This window comes from Haliotis rubra, unplaced genomic scaffold (assembly GCF_003918875.1).
Source record: "Haliotis rubra isolate DU_JTF1 unplaced genomic scaffold, ASM391887v1 Scf112, whole genome shotgun sequence".
NCBI classification, from domain to species: domain Eukaryota; kingdom Metazoa; phylum Mollusca; class Gastropoda; order Lepetellida; family Haliotidae; genus Haliotis; species Haliotis rubra.
Window position 1 is genome coordinate 2,086,357 of NW_025765026.1, and position 18,105 is coordinate 2,104,461.

The 18,105-nt window shown below is 42.4% G+C and overlaps 2 protein-coding genes across 2 annotated transcripts; one reads left to right on the top strand and one right to left on the bottom strand.

Annotated features, from left to right (window-relative positions):
- Window positions 1-786: 786 nt before the first annotated feature.
- On the bottom strand, window positions 787-12,682 carry LOC124289995 (very long-chain acyl-CoA synthetase-like). The gene is made up of 10 exons (XM_046726658.1): window positions 12,367-12,682; window positions 11,917-12,027; window positions 10,064-10,273; window positions 9,369-9,527; window positions 8,706-8,830; window positions 7,848-8,039; window positions 6,235-6,328; window positions 4,147-4,345; window positions 2,334-2,431; window positions 787-1,956 (listed from the first exon to the last, which is right to left on the bottom strand). The coding sequence occupies exons 1-10, from the start codon at window positions 12,680-12,682 to the stop codon at window positions 1,640-1,642; spliced, it is 1,821 nt and encodes a 606-aa protein (XP_046582614.1). The 3' UTR covers window positions 787-1,639.
- Window positions 12,683-13,436: 754 nt separating this feature from the next.
- Window positions 13,437-17,476, top strand: LOC124289819. The gene is made up of 4 exons (XM_046726496.1): window positions 13,437-13,700; window positions 14,445-14,602; window positions 14,916-15,187; window positions 16,300-17,476. The coding sequence occupies exons 1-4, from the start codon at window positions 13,682-13,684 to the stop codon at window positions 17,363-17,365; spliced, it is 1,515 nt and encodes a 504-aa protein (XP_046582452.1). The 5' UTR covers window positions 13,437-13,681; the 3' UTR covers window positions 17,366-17,476.
- Window positions 17,477-18,105: the final 629 nt, after the last annotated feature.

An 18,105-nucleotide genomic window follows, 5' to 3' on the forward strand; every position in this document is an offset into this window, starting at 1 on the left:
GAGCCAACACGTGGCGTCCACAGCTTGCAATAGGTGCTCTACCCACCTTCATCAGCAGCTTCTCAAGCAACACCTTCTTTAGTGGGCATCGATTCTGGTTACAGCAAGCGCACAACGGTTACCGTGGTAATCGGGTGACATATTCCTCTCATTACAAAATACCGCACATTACAATGGCTTCTACACACGTTTGTAGACCCCGTTCGTGGTCCAGTGCATACACCGTCTGCCCAAAGAGAGAAGATTGGGCTTCGATCCCCCGCCTACGTCATATCCAATCAGACTCTTCCACCTTCTCAAGACCAAGGTTCAACAGGCGCTCACCCGACCCCTAGCTCCATCTGAGATCCAGACAGACTTTGAACTTGCTGCCATTCAAGCTGCTGAGAATGTGTTTCCACAAACTGAAGTAAAAGGGTGTCTGTTCCATTTCTGACATTGTGTTGAGGAAGACTGTGACAGATGAACTAAGAATGATTGATGAAATTTCATTTGTTACAGCTTTTAAATATTATTGATTAAATAAATATTGATGAAATAAATGATCCACTTGCTACTTTGTCAAAACTCGTTACATGGGTGATACCATATTTCTTAATCAAGGGTACAGCCTACTAATCACGGATGCAACCAACCACAACAAGTGTTGTTTTAACAGGTCTGCTTTTTGGGAGGATACCACACAGGATGATACAAGATGACGGCATTAAAATGATTAGACAAGATCTTGTTGTCTGGAAGTCAGCATGCTGCGTATGAGTGTAATACCAATGTTAAGCTGCACGGTATCGCATTAGATGACCCTGTAAAATCACCACTTGTCTGGACTCTTACAAGTAAACTGGCTTGGAAAGGCGGATAGGGTACGTACTATAGGTATACCATGCTTATTGTACCACTCGGGCAATGGATTTGCATCGTGACACGACACTGTGGATTGTCTTCACGGTAACCACTAGTTTGCTCTGGAATGATCGTATACTGTCTGTGATGGTATAGCTGGTATATTGCCGACTGGTGAGTCGGAACCTGGAACCGCTGTTCACAAGTTCAGGGAGTGTGGTCACTTTTCTATATGCAGGTGATTGATCGTTGGTACCTATACTGTATACTTGTCAGATAATGTATACGGAACTTGCATCATACATAAAAAGGATCACAACCCGAGTACATCATGCAGGTACACAAGCTAGGTTGTGCACCCTTGAGGGGGCCAGGATGTGATGAAATAATATCTACGTATATATAGCTAAATTGATATCACTTGGACAGTGAGATTTTCTTATTTCTCAATTTCTCGGAACGTTTATTGATCAGATTTTAATTACCCCGTAGAGTGACTACCCTTGGTCCGGAACAGACAAAGCAGTGGTTTATTGACAGTAACACATCAACCACCCAGTGCATGAGGGGACCAGTTCGGCCCTGGAAATCCATAAGATCTTCTTGAGAGTAAAGGATTGTAGCTGCGTGTATTCTACAAGCACTTGTACTTAGTCGGTCAACCGGTTTTGAAAAGGAATTTCCGGATACACTTCACGCTTGATTTCTACTTCCGTTGAGAAATAACTTTTGGAGGCTAGGTATTGTCCTAGCTCTCTCACGTCATCCCAATATTGAGGACTACCCAACATGCCCCCTAGACAGTGATCTTCCCATTAACGATGTCTGTATACACACTCCGTGTGAGGGCTTTGTACTGGTTTGAGACAGAGTCAAAATAATACAGGGGGTCGTCTATGCTGGATGGATCAAATCCGTCATTCACGAGCCGGACCTTCTGGTGCTTGAAGGTGCTTGTCAGGTTCACTTCACGCTGAAAGCGTAGGAATCTCGGGCGTGCATAAGCCGGAAGTTGTTCCGCGCAGTGGGCGCTAATTTGTTGAAGATTCTTGGAATCTATTGAAGTGTTGTCTTTTAGGCGAATAGCGACCATGCCGGCTTTTCCTTCGCACCCTAGTAAGAAAATATATATGGATTTGTTAGCTTTGAAATGAATTATTATCATTTTAGCGATATGATCATAAATGTCACCTCAACTATATAAACACTATTCGTAAAATATACCAACAACATTCACCAAATGTCATCAAGCACAAAAGAAAAGAGTTTATTCATACGTCACGTTCTACTTTATCTATAATCGTTTGCATTTTAAATAGCGTCAATATCCAATTATCATTATAAGACATAGCGTATATAGCGTGTAGATGCCTCAGCGAGACTCCTGGACATATCCTGCTGAATGAGAAATAAATTGTCCCGTGAAGAACCGCGTTAGAAACGAGAAATGAAACCTTAGACTAACATTAGTGTAGTGCAAACACACGAACCTGGAACAGCAACACCATACACGTTGGCGTCGTAGAGGAAGTCTATGGCAGACAGCACGTTGGATACTTCATGCGTGGAGACATTTTCTCCCTTCCATCTAGAAACGAAATGAGATAGGGATATGACACTTTGTGTGGCATTGGAGGTTGGTGTAATGGACAATGAGGATAGTTCTATGGGTATGCAACTTCTTTATCTTGCCTGATAACTGTGTTAGCATCTACACAGTAATAAACTATCCCCATCGTTGTCACAGTTTCAAACTCCCCCGTGGGGATTCATGTTAGAATGTATTACCAGCCACTTATACTCGTCGTAAGGGGTGAAATGGATCGGATGACCGGTCTGGAAGTTGAGAGCCAGTTGTCGTACCCCACGGCGTGGGTGACGATCACTATATAGATCACTGGTGTGTCTTGAGAAGGTTCGATCGCTGCACTTAGAGGCCGCTTTCATATAGCTATATCAACTAAGTGCAGCGTTTAACCGCTAACAAACAATAAAACATTTTATATATCATTCGGGAAGATCATTTGGTCTGGCCACTTTCCCTCAAGTTGAAATGTTATCGCTGCCCAGTCTGCGTATATCGAGTGATCTTAACACTGAGATACACTTGTATAAACTCCTTTGTCCTTGAGTATACCTGGTCTAATCAGCAGTTTGTGTGGGTGCATATATAAACTGACCGGCAAAAGAAAGTACATGTGTATACAAGGTTTTCAATAGGTCATTACTATTCACCTAGACTATCTAGACACACAAAACATAATGCAGTGGTGTTAACAACATCTGTACTCAACCTGAACTAAACATCACACGCATACTACAGAAACACGTGGAGACAGACATGCGCAAGTTCACTGGGGGTCCTGAAAACCAGTGTTCAATCACATGGAGGATAAGCAGGTACTGAGTTACACACAATACATGTTCACTACCATCACTTTAGTATCCTGTATGTCCACCCCTTGCATCAGTACAGGCACGCAGCCTAATTCTAGCCGAAGACGTCAGACGTCGGACAAGGTCACGTGGTATGTGACGCCATTCGTCCTGGAGGGCTTGTGCAAGTTGCTGCCCATTCTGTGGTGGGTTAGGGCGTTTCGGGCCCAACGCAATATGTGACGTCTGTGTTCAGGGGTCAACATATGTCCTTTGAAGTCTCTGATACCTGCTGTCCAAAGACGTCTAGCCACCGTGTATCGACTGACACGGTGATCAAGGGAATTCGCCGCTGATGACGTTACCGTCAGAAAACGGTTTCTCGGGTGTAACGTCCGCAAATGCCGGTCTTCAGCTGGTGTTGTTACTCGCGGTCTCCCACTTCTTGGTCTGTCCTGTGTCTGGCCTGTCTGCCTGTAACGTTACAGCAGTCTAGAGACGGCTACACGGGTGCAGCCGAAGGTTCTTGCAACGTTGGCGTGTGTTGACCCCATCTGGAGCATGCCTATAGCCCTCTCACGTTCTACTGCTGATAGTCGTGGCATATCTGTGGTGGTCGTTTTTAAACTGCATGTGTACCCTGTCAGCACACTTTATACCCTTAGTGCATGTGGAACTCTGACTGAGGCCCAAAATCATGGTTTATACAATTTACCACTTCGACGTTCTATTCACGATGTGCACGTGAATTTCACTGCTGGTATCAAGTTGCTACGTTGGGGCGATGTGTTTCAGTGTATAATTTACCTACAAAAATATTTCTTTAAAATTTGAGAAATGGTAACCTCTTGGTATAATTTCTTTTGCCGGTCAGTTTATATGTCGCCCTTACTGGAAAAATGTTACAGTAGTATAAGCATGAATTACCTGTATGTATCTCCTGTGCGGTCTTGAAAGGACACAAAGTATTCGTTGTCTAGGTAGAAGAGGTCGCCCGTGTTGAAGTAGACGTCGCCAGGCTTGAAGACGTCATATAGAAGTTTCTTTTCATTCTCAGCCGGGCGGTCAAAATAACCCTCGAATGTCCTCCGTTCGTTGACGGGAGCGATGAGAAGACCCACACTGTCTGTAAGCAATGAGAAGACCCACACTGTCTGTAAGCAATGAGAAGACCTAAGCAATGAGAAGACCCACACTGAAGACCCACACTGTCTGTAAGCAATGAGAAGACCCACACTGTCTGTAAGCAATGAGAAGACCCACACTGTCTGTAAGCAATGAGAAGACCCACACTGTCTGTAAGCAATGAGAAGACCCACACTGTCTGTAAGCAATGAGAAGACCCACACTGTCTGTAAGCAATGAGAAGACCCACACTGTCTGTAAGCAATGAGAAGACCCACACACTGTCTGTAAGCAATGAGAAGACCTACACTGTCTGTAAGCAATGAGAAGACCTACACTGTCTGTAAGCAATGAGAAGACCTACACTGTCTGTAAGCAATGAGAAGACCCACACTGTCTGTAAGCAATGAGAAGACCCACACTGTCTGTAAGCAATGAGAAGACCTACACTGTCTGTAAGCAATGAGAAGATCCACTGTCTGTAAGCAATGAGAAGACCTACACTGTCTGTAAGCAATGAGAAGACCTACACTGTCTGTAAGCAATGAGAAGACCTACACTGTCTGTAAGCAATGAGAGACCCACACTGTCTGTAAGCAATGAGAAGACCTACACTGTCTGTAAGCAATGAGAAGATCCACTGTCTGTAAGCAATGAGAAGACCTACACTGTCTGTAAGCAATGAGAAGACCCACACTGTCTGTAAGCAATGAGAAGACCCACACTGTCTGTAAGCAATGAGAAGACCCACACTGTCTGTAAGCAATGAGAAGACCTACACTGTCTGTAAGCAATGAGAAGATCCACTGTCTGTAAGCAATGAGAAGACCTACACTGTCTGTAAGCAATGAGAAGACCCACACTGTCTGTAAGCAATGAGAAGACCCACACTGTCTGTAAGCAATGAGAAGACCCACACTGTCTGTAAGCAATGAGAAGACCCACACTGTCTGTAAGCAATGAGAAGACCCACACTGTCTGTAAGCAATGAGAAGACCCACACTGTCTGTAAGCAATGAGAAGACCCACACTGTCTGTAAGCAATGAGAAGACCCACACTGTCTGTAAGCAATGAGAAGACCCACACTGTCTGTAAGCAATGAGAAGACCCACACTGTCTGTAAGCAATGAGAAGACCCACACTGTCTGTAAGCAATGAGAACACCCACACTGTCTGTAAGCAATGAGAAGACCCACACTGTCTGTAAGCAATGAGAAGACCCACACTGTCTGTAAGCAATGAGAAGACCCACACTGTCTGTAAGCAATGAGTGAATGTTGTTTAATGCCGTGTCAGTAATACCCCAGCTGCATAACGGACGCATGCTACAAGTCGGCCGCATGTTACATGTCAAACCAATGTCTGAAAGCATGAGCAACGATCTACGATGACGTAATCAGGCATGATAAAATTGGTTAACCCGGATACCAAGTAGATGCCTCAATCCCCAGACATGCATGTAAAATATACATATATTCAATCATGAAAGCATCGTGCACATGAACATTTAGCAATATATATAAACATACATACCAGTAAAAACTCATCATAAACACACTCACAATTATGTCAACATCAACACACATAATTTGTTTGTTTAACGCCGCACACACACACACACACACACACACACACACACACACACACACACACACACACACACACACACACACACACACACACACACACACACACACACACACACACACACACACACACACACACACACACACACACCGCCTTTCTCAAAAAGCTGTATCCGCCCCTGATATACAACGCCTAATTTTAACTTCAACAGTATGTAAATGTCAGTTATGTTCTTTTGTGTAATCAGGTTATGAAGCTTATGAAAACTGATTAATACAATGGCTAATGTCCATCGATGTTACCTTTCGCTATCTCTATACATCTGCCATCGGCATCTCTTTTGGCACTTTCAGTCACGTGATCAAACTGGACCAATATGGCCGGGGCAAGAATCCTCTGAATAGAAAGAACATTTGAGGAACACACGTTAAAGTTAGTACATTAAGCTCGGTTAAATCATTTTATATCTTTCACTGAAGAAAAGGAAACAAGCTCTACAAATAACGAAAGCGTGGGTCAACAGGCCAGTAATGAATATAAATCAAAACACCCGACTTAGCTTGATAATAATCAGTTAATATTGCTAGTGTACCTTTGGATACATACTACCTTTGTACGCCCTGCCATAATACAAGTTACATAGTTCTAAACAAAATCTAAGGTAACTGCTACAAAAAAGCTGCGGTCAAATAGTCTCAGCAGTGATAGTCCGACTCATTAAATCATCTTTTAATCCTATAATCCAACTCCTTGCTGCGATCTGAGGATATATTCTGGCAATGGGCTATGGTATCGGTCAAAGAGATGTACCTTTAATGATGCCGACGCGACAGTACTGTAGGTAAACGTGTTAGCGTATACGGGTAGGTCATAGATGCTCAGATACAGACATCAGGTGTTTGAAAAAGGTAATTCAAGAATAACCAGCGAGCAGCTACGTCGAATTATATGTACATGGTTGCGTGTTGGTGTGGAAAATTGGAATACCAGGAGAGGGTATAGCAATAGACATGTAGGACACAGGTGGTGACAGAATACGTCAGTTACGTTGTTAATGGTTTAACTGGGTCAGAGGCATGTTGTGGTAGTTTGGGTGGTTGTTTGTTTTGTTTCTTTCAGTACTCGTTAAGACTACGAGGGGATATGTTTTGAGCCTGACATATGTAGGTTTTCGTGCTGACATGTGACATATATTAGGATTGACCTGTTTTGTTTGTTTGTTGTTTAACGCCGCACTCAGAATATTCCACCTATATGACGACGGTTTGTAAATAATCGAGTCTACACAAAACAACCCAGTGATCAACGTCATGAACATCGATCTACGCAATTGGAATACGATGCCATGTGTTAATCAAGTGAGCAAACCTGACCACCCGATCCCGTTAGTCGCATCTTACGCCAGGCTACTGAAGACCAATTCTAACCCGGATCTTCACGGGTGCTTGTTTGGGTGTACGACGGACTCCTGGAGCTGTTTTCGGTGAGTCGTGGCGTATAACTTTTGAAATAATGATCCGATTGTGACCATTTATAGCTCATTTGTGTTATCTCGCTTTCCACGGATACGCTGATTGAGGAGGAGGGTGGTTCCGTCGTTAATCCCTTTCCTTTTATAGAAGGGTCTATAAGTCTTTCTAACGCTGTTTCTAAGCGTGACACGCCCCTGTGCTGAAGGCAAGCAAGAAATAAGAAAGCGAGTTAACTGCTGCTAACCAGGGTGGTATATAGACTTAAGAAAGTCCCTGTCGAAATTCTTTCTTCAAATTGCTGCTTCATTCTGACTCGTGTGTGCGTGCCTGCATGCGTGGCTGTTGGTCTTATGGTGTTGTGGTTTGTAGGTCACTGGGGTACGAAGTCGCATTCGTAGTATCCATACAGATTTGTGGAAGGACACTACAAGTATGGAACTCACCGTCAGCGGAGAAGACCTCCCAACCTTTCCCACTTTGTCGAATATATTTGCAAATCCTATAACTGACTCGGTCGCAGAATAGAACTCCACTACCCGCGGGATCCGAAACCTCCTTGTGAAGGATTCCCAGATGCCCTTTCGGAGGCCGTTTCCCACTGCGACCCGGATGTTGTGACGTGCTTCATCCGGGACCTGCGGAAGATTTGGCTGGATTTAGGATCACTATGGAGGGTTTATGGCGCCTTCGTGCATGCATTATCTCAAGGCCTACACGTATGTTTCCTATACACATATGGCATCTTTGATGATTCTCGCTGATGAATATACCCTTTGATTACAAAACCCGAGTGTATTTTATACACCCACGGTCATGAGTGGTACGCTTTATATACACTTACGCCCCATCAGTCCATCTTTCATGCAGATAGTCACGATATGGCTGAAATATTGCCGATGTGACTTAAAATCTTAACTCACTCACTCACTCTTTCATGCAGGGTTGTATCAAGAATGGAACTCAGGTGATAACATGCTTATTTTAGGTCCAACGACGCACTCAGCATTATTCCAGCTGTCTGGTGGCAGTCTGTGAATTATTCGAGTCTGAATCAGATAACCCAGTGATCGATGTTGTGAGCACTTAAACTCACTCACTCAGTTTACCCATCCTTCCCTAAGAACTTGAAATTGTAAATTACCAAAGTGTCTTCAGTTTTAATGTTCTCATGAACATGCTTATTTTCTGCATGTATTGTTCAATCCTTCCTGTGATATTCTAAACACCTCCAGTGTGTATATACTGTTTTAACTAAGTCTTACAAGCCACAAGCGTTACGGTTTCTCTTGATCATTCCTTACCACTGGTTTTTGGACGAGATACCTGCACATTTCCCCGATGTAGTGCACCACTGTGACGTTGTGTTTACGACAGTCGTTCCAGAAATTGCTGGCGGAAAATTTGTTCCGTAAAACTATGACAGCGCCTGTAGCAGAAACAGTGAAACGCTTTGAACATGAACATCTAGTGACATTATGGAATACACCCCTACTCGGGGAACTTAAAGACCAATAATACAGAGGCGTTCTGCGTCATCTCTCAGCTACCTACTACCAGACGTTACGAACGTGTGAAGACACATATATCGCAGCTTATATACCAACTCGCTGACCTGAGATCCGGGATAGAATTGGTCTTCAGTAGTAAGTTAAGTTTAACGCAGCACACAGCAATATTCAAGCTATATGGCGGCGGTCTGTACATAATCGAGTCTGGACCAGACAATCCAGTGATCAACAGCATCAATATCGATCTACGATGACATGTATCAACCAAATCAGCGAGCCTGGCCACCCGATCCCGTTAGTCGCCTCTTACAAGCATGGGTTACTGAAGATCAATTCTAACCCGGATCTTCACGGGTAGCAACAGTCAAGAGACAATGAAACGAAAATGAAAGCATTCTCGCCTTTGGACTATTTTTGTCATCTTTGGGGGAACTATATACATGTAGTATCACTCACCTGCATGAACAACAGAGAACACACCGATAACGAGGCCCGCGGAGTGATACAGAGGAAGGGTTTCGTACAGAATGTCATGCTCATTGAAGTCAAAGGACGAGAATATGGCAGTGGCAAGAACTGTCCGCCTGTGAGTGATGATTGCAGGTTTCGGTAAACCTGGGAAAATATAGAAACTGGCATTTAAAACTGATAATAGTTACCCATGTTTTAATAGCATATTACTGAACATGAACACAGAATATATACTGAGGGAAAAAGATAAGGGATCACATGAAAGTACAAGTGTTCCTTTATTTTTTTCCAGGTTTCTTCACAAGCTATGCCATACAAAGCTTGTGAAGTAACCTTGGAAAAAAATAAAGGAACACTTGTGCTTTCATGTGACCCCTTATTTTTTCCCCTCAGTATATATATATTGACTTAGAAATTGGAATATAGACTGAAATCCCAAATACTGGCTTCCGTTTCTTGGATTTCAAGATGTCCTGAATTAATCGCCAACTCTTAAACTTAATAATATTTCGTGAAAACATTTACAAAAATTATCTGACGTCTCATTTACATGCAATATCCCGTCGTGACAAAACACTTCTTTTCCATCCACGATGCACTTTGAACTGGTTTCTTGTAGACTCCTATATTTAATCTATGTATAAATTCCAGCTACGGTGTCTAAGCAAGAGGACACACACCTGTTGTACCGGAAGTGAAAATGAAGGAGGCTGCGTCTGTTGCTGCTATGTCCTCTCTGTAGCTTTGGTCAACAGAGTCTGTCGACTCGCGCCCTGCAATCTGTGACAGTGAATCCACGTTGAGTCTTGAGGCTGCCGGACCATGTACCACTACCTGCATGTGTTTCACATCATCCCATATTGCGTGTACGGCATCAGTAAGTTCGTCATCTAGAACGTAACATAAGCAACTCAAAGCTGACTGAAAACATCATTTTGTATCGCAGGGTAACTACGTTGTTTCCGGACTGTCCCGTTCCCCAATATCCACACAAGTACACTTCGTGATAAATATCATATCCGCTTCACTTCTTCTTGTCTTAACATCCACTTACCTCCATCTTCCCCAACCCCACCTAACTAAATCTTTCCGAAACTTCCACCTAACTCCATCTCGTAGAAACCCCCACTTAACCCCATCTGGTAGAAACCCCAAGTTAACCCCATCTTGTCCATACCCTTCTTCACCCCATCTTGTCCATATAATCATTGAACGCCGAGTCTTGTCCAAACATCCACTTAACCCCATCTTTCCTAACATTCGCTTAACCCCATCTTTCCTAACATTCGCTTAACCCCATCTTTTCCTAACATTCACTTAACTCCATCTTGTCCAGACATCCACTTAAATCCACTTAAATGATTGTTAGGACAAGATGAAGTTAAATGTCCCCGCCGTCAGGTTGAATTGTCCTAACAATCATATAATTCCATCTTGTCTTAACATCCACTATCCCCTCCCCTCACTTAAGTCCAACTTGTCCTAACATTCAGTTAACCCCGTCTTGTCCTAACATCCAGTTAACCCCTCTTGTCCTAACATCCAGTTAACCCCGTCTTGTCCTAACATCCAGTTAACCCCGTCTTGTCCTAACATCCAGTTAACCCCGTCTTGTCCTAACATCCAGTTAACCCCGTCTTGTCCTAACATCCAGTTAACCCCGTCTTGTCCTAACATCCAGTTAACCCTGTCTTGTCCTAACATCCAGTTAACCCCGTCTTGTCTAACATCCAGTTAACCCCGTCTTGTCTAACATCCAGTTAACCCGTCTTGTCTAACCCCTCTTGTCCTAACATCCAGTTAACCCCATCTTGTCCTGAGCATCTAGTTAACCCCATCTCTTGTCCTAAGCAAGTTAACCCCGTCTTTGTCCACGCACTTACTCCTGTTTTCATCCAGTTAACCTCATCTTGTCCTAACATCCAAGCAATTACTTTCCTCATCTTGTCCAAGCAATCATCGAGCAATTACTTTCCTCTTGTCTTGTCCAAGCATCCATCTTAACCACGCAATTACTCTTGTCCTGACATCAATTACTTTCCTCTTGTCTAGTACAAGTCCAAAATTACTTTCCTCCTCATCTTTCCTCATCTTGTCCAAAGCAATTACTTTCCTCATCTACCTTATCTTGTCCAAGCAATTACTTTCCTCATTTTGTCCAAGCAATTACATTCCTCATCTTGTCCAAGCAATTATCAAGGAAGATGCCTTTCAAAGACCTGAAGCAATTATTCACAACACCTTTTCTGACACCCACTTACCGAACTGACATACTTATCCGATCTTGTTCGAACACCCATTTATCTAGTCCAACAACAACCACATTTGTCCGAACACACACCAACTCCATCTTGTCCGATCACCCCTGTCACCTGTTCTTGATACTCCAATACACAAACTCATGTATTATTTATCATAACTGGTATATTACTTTCCCCATGCATAACCCAACAGAACGCTATCGCTGTTCAGAATCTTGATGGATAGATGTATTGTACAAATACGTAACGCGTGCTGTTTGATTTGTACTGACCTTGACCTACGATGAGTATCTTAGGCTTGCAGCTGGTGATGGAGTGGGCGAGAGCCTTGTGGCGGAGGTGATAGTTGATGAGGGAGACGGACACGCCGATCTTCTGCAGACCTTAAAGAAACAGCGAAAATGTAGAATAACATACTGAGCATTCAGCAAAATATTAAACTAGTAGTTATGTAACAGTGGTAGTAGTAAGTAGTAGTAGTAGTAGTAGTAGTAGTAGTAGTAATAGCAGCAGCAGCAGCAGCATAACCTTTGTTGCCTTTCTTTCGTCACACACACGTGCACATATTTTATACCTGCGAGTATATAGTAAGATGTTCAGCCATGAACTTTAAGAAGGGTTATTTATTAACTCCAATTTTGTGAGTCTGACAACACAAAAATCTGCCTAATAAGCTAACGCTACCATGCACTATTTTCATGTATTTCGTAAATCATACCTACCGAAATATGTCCAGATAAACGCTGGTTCATTGGTCATCATGATTGCAGCAACATCTTTAGGCTTCAGTCCCAGTTTGAGGGCAGCCCGAGCTATCTGATTCGCTTTCTGGTCCACGAACTCGTAGGTGTAGTTGTTGTCTTGGTAGATGATGAACGTCTGTTTGGGCCGTTCACGCACCTGCCTCTCCAGAGAGTCTACGGCGAAGTCGCGTTTGGCGGTTCTCCTCTGTATATACCGGATTAACTTCAACGCTGTTCTCAGATACTGCAGGTCGTATTTAATCCAGGGGAATGCGAATACTGCCAGCACACACATGGTAACAACAGTAGCCGCAAACGTACTTAATACCGTCAGCAACATCACGGCGTTGCCAACGCTGTTACACGAACTTACCTTTATCTCAAACCTTTTTAGATCAAAATAGTTGTCATAAGTCTTAACACCGACTTTCAACGCTCGGAAATATAAACGGAAGTATCGGTCTTCTCACAATATGCACGCAAACATTTTACAATCAGATTATAAACGTTACGTATCCTTCTTGCACATTCTGTGACGCTGTTTTCAGTGTCAAGTAGTTTATAGCATCGTGTGTGAAGGGAAATGACCTGCTCGCTTATGGCCCGTTCTGCAAAATTCGTCCTTGAATATAAGAAGCCACACGTGTTATCCCGTCCAGCAATTTGATATGATGTTTATTGGATGCCACATGGTGTGATATACATTTCATATCAAGCATAAAAAGGAAAATTATTCATTTAGGTGTATGTATAAATTAGTTTGCCTGTTTATTGATTAACCAACAGCCTTCACATCAATAGTTAAGACATCAAGAGTGAGTGAGTCACATTTTACGCCACGTTCAATAGTATTCCAGCTATGCCATGGCGTGTCAATCTAATGTGGAAGGACCCCCAAAATATTGCAGGTCTCAGATGCGTATCACTTTTATGAAACTCAGGAGCACTAGTTGAAAACCCTCAACATAATCGGGGTGAACCAAACAGCGACTCGAACTTGAGATCATAGGTTTCTGGAGTGCCTAAGGGACGCAACTCTGCACAGCGAATTACGGCTCATTAGTCGGGTCCCCAAGACGTTAATAAAGAAATCAGAACTAAAAGTGAAAACTGTTTCAATGAAACGAAGAACTTGAATTGTCCATTGTGTACCTCAGTGTAAACTGACACCTGTCAAAAACAATGGGTTTTTTATCGCGGACTTCACAAGGGGACGATTTTCTCCCGATATCTTCCGAGTGTTTGATCACGTGACTTTTGACGCCATTTTGCGAGGGCGACGACCGTATGAGAAATGACACGCTACAAAGATGGTAAGACCAAAGGTCCTCATGGGTTTTAGTGATTTCGTCTTTCAACAGGATTCCGTAATACTTCTTCCCACACCTCAACTTGTTTTGACTCCTTGAATCTATGATATCTTGATATATTCATTGCAGAGAAAGCATATTTGAACGTGGTTGTATGCATGGATCTTTAGTTGAGAAGAGTAAATGCTGGATCTATTCATTAATGATCAATCAGGGTCTCAGCGTGTGTTAATAATTTTGTCATTTGTGGGTTGAATAACTCAGATGATATACGATAGGGTTATGGTACTGCCTAATTGGGAAGACCTCTGACACTAAGGCTAATCATCGACCATTACAAACTCGAACGGTACGGGAGCTAACTCTTGAAGTGTGTGTTAGAGTTGTTTCCCTCTAATGATTAAGCACATGTTTAGTGGAATCTACTCAGTTCTTATCTATATCGAATGTATGTCAACGCACAGGAATACATACCGTTGGCCAAACATTTTTCTCGACATGTACTAAATCATTCTGATGAGTTTTTCAGGACTGTGTCTACATTTACGACTCTATCATGTTTTCACTAGGTGCAAGTGATCTCCTGTTTACATCATGAAGTACTGAAGAGAACTGTATTTCCTATCCGATTATGGTTCCAAACATGTCACCCCAAATGCCCACCATTTCTCAGCACATGTTATGTTTATTTAAAATGTCAATGTAAATAATGAACATTAACATTTTTACTTTTTTCTTAAAATTCAGACATGGGAACTGCCAGGATGACCAGCAGGCAGGTTGCCCCATTCCAAGCTTTAATGAACATGATCAAAGTTAATTACTTTGCAAAGTCGGAGGTATTCAGAGCTTTGATAGCTGTGCTGTGTGACTATGACATTACCTGCCCAGAAAGTTTCAGAAAGGTATGTTTGCAGTTGAAGGTGTTCTAACAGTAACAACAATTTAAGACTCTTTTCATGCATGACTTATTTTAAACCCTTTACTTAAAAATACTTGTGTGGGTTCATCTGGTTAATCCTATTGAAACTTAGAAGGGAGAAAACACTATCATATACTACTTTCTGTTTCAAATTTCTATCCATTTTAACTTCATAGTGACTTGACTATATATTATTATGTTTATCAAGGGTCACATAAGCCCACCAATCTGAAGCACAGTAATTTCTGTAATATGTATCTATTTCTCTCCCATACACAAAAGTACTTTTATTCCAGACCTCGCGCTACATCAGTGTACTTCTAGGAGATAGCCAAGACCTCGCTGATTGCCTCATCACCTTCTTGCCTCATCCCTCTCCTCCGCCTCCACCTCTGCTGGAAGTTCCGACACCTTCCTGGCACCCACCTATGGTCAAGACCGGGTTGGTGCCATCACATCCAGCCCAGGGTACTTTCCTTCCTCAAGCAGGAGATGCTGCTTCAAAATCAAACCTCAACATTCAGGATCTGACTGCAACATTCAGATTACAGGAAGGGACCTGTAGATGGTAATATCAGTATGGAAATAATTCATTCTTCTCAGCAAAGCCTCATTTGAATGTCCACAGTAAACTTAAGCTTGTTTTAAGAGTTGATCAAAATGGATCTGATTTTGAGATGTGATCTGTTGATTGTCCTTGTATCCCACAGCAAATGGGTCATGATAACAGATTGGATTATTAACAGCTACAGTCATATGGCTGAAACATTGCTGATTTCTGTGTTGATTACATTAACTCACCTCAGTGCCTTATATTCATAGCAGTGTGTATGATTTCCATTGACTATGGAGATCTGTGCTAAATGCACCTAGATAAACATTATATCAATGTGGATTATGACTGGATTTCTTCTGGTTACACACACAAGTGCCACATCAAACATACAGTATCAAAGCACCCTATTTCATCAGATATAACTTGTGTGATGATCTACAAAGCACATTGTTCATAAAATGATAGGAGTGTTTAATTTGCATGCCCATCTTATGTTAACCATGAAATTAAAGTGCTTGGTAAGTGGGAAAATATTGTCTACTTTAAATCTGGCATTTACAAAATGACAGTATCAACTTTCCATTTGAAGAGTCTTTCAATGACAGTATTAAAGCAGAAACACCTGAAAATGTAAATGGTAACCCCAAAACACAAGTTGTGACTGACTGACTGAGTGAGTTTGGTTTTACGCCTCTTTTAGCAATATTCCAGCAACATCACGGCGGAGGACACCAGAAATGGGCTTCACACATTGTACCCATGTGGGGATTTGAACCCGGGTCTTCGGCGTGACGAGCCAACGCTTTAACCATTAGGCTACCCCACCGCCCCACAAGTTGTTAAGGACAAAATGCACCATTCTATCACGCTCGCTGACTTGGTTGACACATGTCATCGGTTCCCAATTGCGCAGATCGATGCTCATGCTGTTGATCACTGGATTGTCTGGTCCAGACTCGATTATTTACAGACCGCTGCCATATAGCTGGAATATTGCTGAATGCAGCGTAAAACTACTCGCTCACTCACATGCTAAATAGATTTGTCTGGGAGATATTCATTTGTAGTCATTACAGATTTCACTAGTTTCAGACTAACCACAAATTTTTGTGTTGACATTGTAGGTGTGCACCAATGAAGAATGAGAATGTCGGTATTCCTGGTTTAGTCCGGCCAAACTTCTCCGCCACTATGCAGAACATGAAGACAGTTGCAACAGCAAAGTTCAGCTTCGATAGGGTTACCCCTCTTCATCCCTTTATGTTGCCTCATCAAGGAAGGGATACCAGTCAAGGACCAGGGATTCAGTCAACACTGGAGGCAGCTTCAGTCAGGCATCTTCTGGGTGGTACTAACCCATCAGCATTTCGTCGTCCTTTAGGGTTGGGCCATCTTCCGGCTGAACCCCATCAGCTGGATCAAAGACCTCTGGATCTGTCTAAAGGTGATATTAGAAGTCTCAAAGACTCAGCATCTCATCTGTTGGATCAGGTCCGTCCTCTGCCAAATCCTGTTGGTAGTGGCCTCAATATAAATCCAACAATGAAAACTGAACCAAATGGTGTTCCACCACATAAGACACTTAAAAACAATGTTTCTTCACCTAAGTCTTCGGGAATCAAGTGTATTCCACCTGGCAACACTCCACTTTCCCACCTCCTAAATATGACTGCTGCGCATGGAAAAGGGCACTCTCTGCACACTTTGACCCAAGGAAAACATTCAACTGACAGTCTAGAGCTGTCAACTTCTACGAAGAAGGTAAATCGATTGAAGTCAAAGCCTGGCCGAGAACTGGAGTCCCTGAAGGAACTGACCGGAAAGCTCAAGCTAGCGGAGAAGAAAATAAAGTTGTCACAGCAATATGCCAAACTCTTTCATCCCACAAGTCCAGGTCCAGTAGGATTCACATCAACAGGAATCCCATTCCAGGTTGTGGACTCCAAGATGCGGTATCCAATTCAAGAAACAGCAAAAAACTTGACTTCCTTCCCATACATTCAAAGGGTCATCTTGCCAGATGGAGAGATGCGAACTCTTAACTTTGACAACTCGTCTTTTAAGGATGAGGAAAGTCGTCAAGAGCAATGTGACGCTGAGATGCACACAAGTGCACCTAAATTGCCTTTTAAGCAAGAGACCAACGATAATAAACCCAGGAAGAAAAAGAGTAAGCACTTGAAGACCTAAATTGGGGTTTCGGAAATTTTGACGGAAAGCATGACCTCCAAGATTGTTCTGATTATACCAGTCGGGTACTTGAAGTTTATATGTTTATTTGTTATTGTTTCACTTAAATCATGTGCAACAAACACGATAATAACTCTTTTAAAATAAACTTTGTTCCAAAATGAACAGATTAGTTTTGCTTTAACTGATGATGTGGTTGGTTTCAAGAACATTGTCCTTTTTAACAAAGTAATTTAAGAATATTTGCCATTTAAATGAAGTTGCATGAGACCATACGTTACTAACCCATTAAGAGTCTCCTCAATTTAACCTGTGCCTTGCCATTTCTATCTACACTTACATTGCGAGGAGTCTGCAGTTAAGTAATCACGACATTTGGTTTTACATTTCTTAGAAACCTTAGAAACTAAAGTGAGATGTGTTTGTCCCCATTAGGTTGTGTAGTATAACATTACAGTTTCAAAGTTAAAACTTCATTTTTTTCTTGAAAATAAATGGGTAAATTCATAAAATATTTATAAATATTATGTTATGACATGAAACTTTGTGTGTAAAGGAATTTATGTTGCATCTACTTTGCAACATATGTTATATTTGGGATTACACTTTCTTAGTAAAGTACAGCTTCTAGTACTTTTTGGGTTGAGTCCCATCCGGGATTCGAACCCGCACCCTCAGAGTCAGGCACCTAATCGCCAGCACACAAAGTCAGACGCCTAGACCGCTCAGCCACCGCGGCA